This window comes from Mirounga leonina, unplaced genomic scaffold, assembly GCF_011800145.1.
Source record: "Mirounga leonina isolate KUSES-001 unplaced genomic scaffold, KU_Mleo_1.0 Mir_93, whole genome shotgun sequence".
Taxonomy (NCBI): domain Eukaryota; kingdom Metazoa; phylum Chordata; class Mammalia; order Carnivora; family Phocidae; genus Mirounga; species Mirounga leonina.
Window position 1 is genome coordinate 35,998,530 of NW_023270854.1, and position 8,609 is coordinate 36,007,138.

At 49.4% G+C, this 8,609-nt stretch overlaps 1 protein-coding gene across 4 annotated transcripts in view; it reads right to left on the minus strand.

Annotated features, from left to right (window-relative positions):
* Positions 1-7,834, minus strand: part of MOCOS (molybdenum cofactor sulfurase) — a 49,488-nt gene extending 41,654 nt beyond the window's left edge. For 3 of the 4 annotated variants that reach the window (XM_034995718.1, XM_034995717.1, XM_034995720.1), the window contains exons 1-2: positions 7,567-7,834; positions 1,460-1,549 (exon numbers count right to left, since the gene is read on the minus strand). In XM_034995718.1, the coding sequence (XP_034851609.1) occupies positions 1,460-1,549; positions 7,567-7,708 (232 nt within the window). In that variant the 5' untranslated portion in view covers positions 7,709-7,834. Of the gene's footprint in view, positions 1-1,459; positions 1,550-1,644; positions 2,283-7,566 lie in introns of those variants that run through there. The other variant, XM_034995719.1, reaches the window with a different exon arrangement.
* Positions 7,835-8,609: the final 775 nt, after the last annotated feature.

An 8,609-nucleotide genomic window follows, 5' to 3' on the forward strand; every position in this document is an offset into this window, starting at 1 on the left:
GAGGGGAGGGTGGAGCTCAAGCGTCTGCAGCAGTCCCTGAAGTGAGTGAGTGCTCAGGACACCGGGGCACTCACCGCTCTCACCCCTGCTGCATCTGCTACCACTGCCTTTAGTTCAGGCTCCCTTTCCAGGCTTACCTCCTCATCACACGCTGCCGTGAGTGCCCATGCTTTCTAGAATAAACATCGAACTCCGCAGGGCACGTACAATGCCCCTCCCTACCTCTCCACTCAGACATCCTCCACTCTCCGCCCCTTCTCTGTGCTGCGGGGCGACTTCCTGGAACCACTAAGGGTCTTGGTTCATGCTAGCACCTCTGTCTGGAATGCCCTTCTCCTCCTCTTTCCCGCGTGACTCCCTGCTCATCCTCCAGGACTCACCCCACTCCCAAGGCAGCTTCTTCTGACACTCACACTGCCAATGCGGTGTCTCTGCAGCCACACCCCCCATGGGATCAGGGGCCTTTGGTTCATAGCCCTTCACAGGGCTGGTCATTTACATTTATTGGGAGCTCACTTGATTAAGGTCCTGTGTTGACTAGATCACAGCCCATGAAGGCAGGGACTGTGCTTCCTCTGTTTTCAAGATAGTACCGTGCTGGGGCGCCTGGGTGGCTCAGTTGGTTAAGCGACTGCCTTCGGCTCAGGTCGTGATCCTGGAGTCCCGGGATCGAGTCCCGGGATCGAGTCCCGGGATCGAGTCCCGGGATCGAGTCCCACATCGGGCTCCCTGCTCAGCAGGGAGTCTGCTTCTCCCTCTGACCCTCCCCCCTCTCATGTACTCTCTCTCTCATTCTCGCTCTCTCAAATAAATAAATCTTTAAAAAAAAAAAAAAAAAAGATAGCACCGTGCTCCCCACAGCAAAGTGGCTCAACAGACATTTATGGAGTGGAAGAATGGGGGCGCCTGGGTGGCGCAGTCGGTTAAGCATCCGACTCTTGGTTTCAGCTCAGGTCCTGATCTCTCAGGGTCATGAGATCTAGCCCCACATCGGGCTCTGCACTCAGTGCAGAGTCTGCTTGAGGTTCTCTCTCTCACTCTCCCTCTGCCCCTCCCCCCTGCTTATGCTCTCTCTCAAATAAATAAATAAATCTTAAAAAAAAAAAAAAATGCATGAATGTCCTTTCCACCACCCCACCCTCTGCACTGTACTATCCCACAGGGTCATCCTGCCATAAACATAGCACCTTTGTACCTCTGTGCCCTTCTGACACTGACCCGTCCTTCTAGAAGTAAACTGTGTGTCCCTGAGCTAATTTTTCCTATCCTGGCAGCGCTTGCGTTATAGGGACTGACCCGAGGGCTTGCTGAACCGCCTCTCCCGTGGGGCCCATTCAGCTCTGTGTGCTCAGCACAGTCCTGGTCTATTAATCTGACATTTGGTAAGCAGAGATATGTCAGCTGCACGTAGTTGGCTCCTATCAAGTACAAAAATCAGTTTTGGTATGTTGTTCTTTACCATAAACATTTTCCATGAGATCATTAGTGAAGCTCGTGAGCTGACTCTGGGGGAACAGTGTGGCTCCTGCATGGTCAAGGTAGACAGTTCCTGAAAGAAAACAGAATAAAGCTGTGGTTATTTTTCAGACGTGTTCCACTCATTTCACCTAGGGCTTGAGCAGGGGGCACCACCAGGCTACTGACTTCTCCCAGCCTCTTGATAGGAGCTCCTTAATCCAAGTGGAGGCATGAGCAATGAAAGGTTGCACTTTCCATCTTGAATGACCTTTAGAGCCCGAGCAAGCCTTCCTGATTAGCCAGTTCTTTTGTGACCCTGGAACAACATCCCACACAGAGGAGGAGCCCAACAGACATTTGTGATTCACAACAGTAAAGCAATTTCACATTATGACTCACTTCCTCCCTGGGATTTCTTTGCCGCTTCCCTGGCAGCCGAACCCTGATTCTGATTTCCCACAGTGAATTCTATATCCCTCAACCCTAGAACCGCTCCGAGAACTTCGGACAGTACTAGGATTGGAAATGATCTTTCTAGCCTCTCTCATCAACAGAGACAGACAAATTTAGATGAGAATGAGATACCAAGGTTTTCCCATCAGACGGTGGAGACCAGAAGGTTGGGTGACTCACCGTGTGGGTGAGGGTGCTGGAAAACAGGCCCACTGGTACATGGCTGGTAGGGGGCTACAATGATACAACTTTTTTATGGGCAGCAATTTAGCAATATCAGTCACACTTTAAAAAGCAAACCCGTGGGGCACCTGGGTGGCACAGTTGGTTAAACATCCGACTCTTGGCTTCAGCTCAGGTAATGAGCTCAGGGTCGTGGGATCGAGCCCCACATTGGGTTCCAAAATCAGCAGGGAGTCTGCTTAAGATTCTCTCTCTCCCTCTTCCGTGGTTCCTCCCCCGTGTTCTCTCTCTCTCTCTCAAATAAATAAATAAATCTTTAAAAAATAAAATAAAATAAAATAAAATAAAATAAAATAAAATAAAATAAAATGCAAACCCTCTTTGACCTAGCAATCCCTCTTCTAGGAATTCATTTATAAATACCCATGGTTTGTGAAATGGCCTGCATGTGAGGACATTTAGTGCATCATTGTCTGCAATAGCAGGAGATTGGAAATGACTTAAATATCCATGAACATGTGTTTAAAATAAAGAATTCTTGTACCTCCATGTAGTCACTTTATAAGGACTGACATGGAGCAAACTCTGAGATACACTTTTGAGAACATACAATGTGAATAGATTCATTCCTTCTTTCATTCACTTAAATTTTTGTTTGTTTTGTGCAGAATGAATTTTTTTGTTTCTTTTTTAACAGCTTTTTGAGATATAATTCTCATATCATAAAAGTCACCCTTTTAGTGGTATTTTTAGCAGATTCACAAAATTGTGCAACCATCACCACTACCTAATTTTACAACATTTTCATTCATCCCAAAAAGAGAGCCCATACCCATTACCAATCACTCCCCAACCATCCAGCCCCAGTCCCTGGCAACCACTAATCAATCTACTTTCTGTCTCCATAGATTTGCCGATTCTGGGCATATCATATAAATGGAATCATACACTACATGGCCTTTTGTGTCTGACTTCTTTCACTTAGCATAGTATTTTTCAGGTGCATCCATATTTTCATGTCATTCCTTTTTATGACTGAATAGCATTCCATTGTGTGGATGCACCACATTTTGTTTATCCATTCATCCAATGATAAACATGTGGGTTGTTTCCATTTTTTGTCTATTATAAGTGATGTTGCCATGACTACTTATGTGCAAGTTTTTGTGGGGACATCTGTTTTCTCCCATTTGGCAGGTTGTCCTTTCTTGGTGGTGTCCATTGAAGCATAAAAGTTTTTAATTTTGATCAAGTCCAATTTATCTATTTCTATTGTTACTATTGCTTATAATTTTAGTGTCATAAGAAACCATTGCCTAATCGAAGGTCCTGGTGATGATTGCTTATGCTTTCTTCTAAGAGTTCTATATTTTTAGCTCTTATATTTAGGACTTTGATCCATTTTCAGTTAATTTTTGAATACAGTGTGAGGTAGGGGTCCAGTTTCATAAATCTTTTGTGTGTGGATACCAGCTGCCCCAACACTATTTGTTGGAGACTATTCTTTCCTCTATTGAATAGTCTTGGCCTTCTGTTAAAAAGCAATTGATCATAGACATATGTGTTTATTTCTAGATTTACAATTTTACTCCATTGTTCTATGCATCTGTTCTCATACCAATACAATGCTGTCTTGATTACTGTTACTTTATATAAATTTTACTTACGTTACTTTTATGGGAAATATGAGTCCTTCAACTTTCTTCTTTTCCAAGGTTGCTTTGGCTATTCTGGGTCCCTTCCATTTCTGTATGAATTTTAGGATCAATTTGTCAGTTGCTGCAAAAAGGTACCTGGGATTTTGATTGTAATGACATTCAACCTGTAGGTCAGTTTGGGGAGTATTGCCATCTTCGCAATATTTAGTCTTCAAATTCACGAATACAGGATGTCTTTCTATTGATTTAGGTCTTCCTTTATGTCTTTCAATGACATTTTGTAGTTTTTGCTGTTTAAGTCTCGTACCTCCTTTGATAAATTTATTCCTATGTATTTTATTCTTTCTGATGCTTTCCTGTATTTCATTTGCATAGCTTTTCTTACTAGTGTATAGAAATCAGGTTGATGTTTGTATATTGAGCTTGTATCCTGTAACCTTGCTGAACTTGTTTTTTAGTTCTACCAGTTTTATATGTGAATTCTTTAAGGATTTTCTATATGTAAGATTGTGCTATCCACAAATAGAGATGGTTCACTTCTTCCTTTCCAATCTGGGCAACTTTTATTTCATTTTCTTGCCTAACTGTCCTGGTTAGAACCTCTAGTGCAATGCTGAATGGAAGTGGTGAGACCAGATATCCTTGTCTTCTTCCTGATCTTACGGGCAAAGCTGTCAGTCTTTCACCAGTAAGTATGATATTAGCTGTGGGGTTTTTTGTAGATAGCCTTTACCAGGTCAATTAAGTTTCCTTTTATTTCCTAGCTTCTTATATTTTTACATTATTGAGTATTTACTGTGTGCCCGGCACTGCTCTAAGTAGCGGAGACATAAGAGTAGACAAGAGAGAAGCTAGTATGAGAGTGACAGAGAAAGACCATAAACAAATAAACATAAACTATGTCACATAAGAGATGTTATGGCTCAACTGTGTAATTAAAAAAAAAAAAACTGTACACACTCATATAAATACAGACAACAACTCAAAAGGCACACAGGACCCAAGGGGCAGGAGCTGACTCAGGGGCGGCCACCATGGCTGTGGCTGGAGTAAGAGGGGTCTCCCTAGCCATTCTTTACCCTCCCTTGGCACATTTTGAGTGCTGTGTAAATGTACTACCTAGTCCAAAAAGTTAGTTCCCGGGGAACACCACATGCCTTGGCCACAGTCTTCTGCAGGGCCAGGAAGGCTTTTGGGAGAAGCCTGCTTTGGCCTTTGGTCCAGTAATTTTGCAAAACCAGGCAGCCATGTTAGATTAGCTAGAGATGTGATCTTGGGAGGAGTCAGCTAGCATCGTGGTTAACAGTGCGGAATCCCAGTCAACCAACTTGATTGAATCCTGTTCTACCACTAGCCATTCTGGGTCCCTGTTCCTTCATCTGCAGATGGGATGGGGGTTAAAAGAGTTGGTAAACCGAGCCCAGTTTGGTGCTTGGCACACAGTAACACTTCATGAGATTTGGCTATTATTAGAAGAATCAGGCAAATGATCCCCAAACCCACTGGCATTGGGTCTTCAAGAAGGAAATTCCAGGGTCTCTTCTAGATCATGCTTCTTCAGTTCTCAGTTCCACATAGGGTGAGTGGCCATCCACTGGCACCCTGAGACTTCAAGAACCATTTGAACCACATCTGAAAATTCAATAGGCTCCCTTCACCAAGACAAGGGAATTCCCATCCCATTGCTTGGGCAAAATATTTCAGCATTTGAAGATTAAGCATGTAATTATCTAGAGCTACCCCTTAACCAGATAAACTCTCAAACCCGCACAAAAACTATGAGGGGAAGGAGGAAGGGGAAAGGAAGAGGAGGTGAAAGTTATGTTATTTTGTTTTGTTTGTTTTTCCCTGCCCCATGATATGTTCCAAGATTCCCAGCTGTGGGACGGGTGGATTTAATCCACAAAATGTCTATTTGAAGTCTTAATGTAGAGGAAATGCTAGGAACTTGCACTATATATAGAGAGATAGACAGACAGACAGAATACAATACAGTAGATGTTAAAGGGGCTCTGAAGGCCAGCCTCAGATCCTGGCTATCACATTTAAATTTTCCATTTAAGGGAAAAGGTGCTGCCCTCTGAGGGACACACGTGAAACAAGTAGGGGCCCAGAACATACCTGTACTTTCCCAGGGGAGTGTTGAGGGGAGAGGTCAGCCAGTGATGGGTGTGAGGGACCAGAGCTGGAGGGATTAGGGGATTAAGCAGGTGTGGTGCAGAAATAATTATGGACTGCACGCTAACAGCCTCTGAGATTTGCTTCAAAAGAATGGGGAGCCTCCTTCCCTCCCTTCACATCTGTGGGTGTTCATTGTACCAGCCTACTTCTCGGGTGGAAATTTCCGAAATAATACCTGTCAGGGACGGCGGGCAGAATCGGAGGGGTGAGGTGCTCCTCCACGTGAATGGGCCACGGGGAAGAATGGGGAGGTAGTAGAGGGGACCCAGAAGGTCCCCTGTCTCCCTCCTGAGATTCCCTACTGAAGTACAGACAGGAGACACACAGAGAGGAGGCCACAGCCCTGCGAGCCCCCAAAGGGACAAAATGGTCACTACCCCAAACATGAGGGAATGACCCAGAAGAGCTGAAATCAGCTACCTGATTAATGAACCGTGAGATCGCTATTGCTGTTTTGCCACAAGCTGGGGCGCAGTCACAGTTTTTCATCTCGACACAGTAAGTACCCCTCAAATCCCGGTGCCTGCTGCCGCCACCATGCCCACTTACCTTCCGTCCCTCCCTGCTCCACCCGCAGGCCGTTCTAAGGCTCCAGAAGACCCTCACACGAGGTCCGAGGCAAGAGTGAGACCCCACCGGTGTGGGAGCCCTCCTGCCCTGCAGCAATGGCTGGGCAAGGCCACGGGGCCAGGTGGAGCTCGCTTTAAAATTTATTTATTTTTAAAGATTTTATTTATTTATTTGACAGAGAGAGAGAGACAGAACAAGCAAGGGGAGCGGCAGGCAGAGGGAGAAGCAGGCTCTCCTCAGGGAGCCCGATGCGGGGCTCGACCCCCTGACACTGAGATCATGACCTGAGCCGAAGGTAGACGCTTATCGACTGAGCCACCCAGGCGCCCTTCGATTTAAAATTAACCAGCCTGTTCTGCCTTGCGGAAATCAAAGGGACGTTGTGATCCCGGTCTTCGTGTCCAATTTACAGGCTCGTCCTGTACTTAAAGCTCACACTGCACGGTTTGCGAATGCGAGTGCCCCAGCGAGCTAGAGTTCGGAGGCATTGTTCTGACTGCACGAGGGAGAAAAATGAGGCTTCGAAAATAAAAGATGCTGCGAGCTCAGCCTCCAGAGGCTGTACCTCTCGGTCCCAGCCGCGCGCGCCCCGCGAGGCGCGGTCCCAACCCGGCGCACGGGCCAGCCACGCACTGCACCCGTCCGCAGGCGAGCACCTGAACAGTCAGGGGCGCCGGACATTCCTGCATTCTGCAACCGTGGCTCCGGTCGGACCTTTAAGCCGGGGGGGTCTCGTGGCAACCGAGAGCAAAAGGAATCCCTAAGCCAGACCCGCGGAGGGCGAGGACAGGCGAGTAGGGAGCAGGTTGGCGCTGCACGACGGGCAAGTCTAAGGAGCTAGAGGAGCAAGAAATCTTGGGCTGCAGGTGGGACCTCAGGGAGCCGGGTCCACGAAGCGGACGCGTGGACACGTCCGTTCAGGTCTTTCGATCCAAAATGTATCCCAAATAAGGTGAGCTGCTCCCACCTAGCGCCACAGCTCCTTCCACGTCAGTTCCAGAACACAAGCGCCCCCGCCACGTCCTCCCTGCCCACCCCACACAGGTGGCCCGGACGGCCTCACCTGCCAGGCGGCTGAATTCCCGCTGGCGCAGCTCCCGCAGGCTGCCCGGGCCATAGCCATAGGCGAGCGGCTGCTTGCTCGACTCCCGGAACCGCGCGAAGGCCAGCAGCTCGGCACCCCGGGGCGCCGCCCCGCCGGCCATGACCCAGGGCCGCCCGCCGCGCCGTCCAGGCGGCCGGGCCGGGGGGAAATGCCGAGGCCGGCGGGCGGCGACTCCGCCCCCGCCGCACCTCCCGGTCCTCCAAGGGCACCTGGTCCGCGGCCGAGGGCGGCGCCTCTCCGGGCCGCCCCGCTTGCCAGCCGCGCTGACTCACGGAGTTTCACTTCTTTGCGGCCCTTTGCCTGGGGGCGGGGCGAGGAAATGCCCGTTTTCGTGATCTGTTTAAACTTCCCAGCGGAGCCCACGGAGATGCCGCCAAAGACCCGTGGAACACGAAAGCTCTCGTTTATCCGTGGTCCCACGAAGAGGCTGGTGGCAGAAGTAACGCCCTGCTTTTTCCTGCGAGGCATCCTGAAACTTGGCGATCCTCCCGGCCCGGCTCCCCCTGTCCCCAGCCCCGCACGGCACCCGGGACTCTCACTGTCGGCGGCGGGGCGCTTGTGGGCGTGGCGTTGGCGGGGAGACTTCTTGCTGCTCCGCACTGGGGTGTGTGCTCGGCGTGTCTGAGAATGCGGCTGAGCAAAGTGTGGAAGAGGAAAAAGGTTGGGGATCCGTGAGGTTGGTTAAAACGGTCTCCGTGGCTGCGCACCGTCGAGACGGTAGCTCGGATGCGACTCCTACGCCTTGGGCCTGCAACCTGGGTGCCGGGGTGAGAGCGGCTCTGTCCCGGGGCACCCGGGCCTCAGTCCTGGGCGGCAGGCCAAGGCCGGGTGTCGGAAGTGCGGACCGGGCGCGGGAGCGAGTGGACAGGTGCACAACGCGGGGCCCAGGTACGAGGCAGGGAGAACCCAGCTGCGATCCCAGGGTCGGGGCCCGCTTCGGAGGATGGAGTGAAAGATGACCAGGTAATGGAGGCCCAGGCGAGGTGCCTGGTGTGGAACCA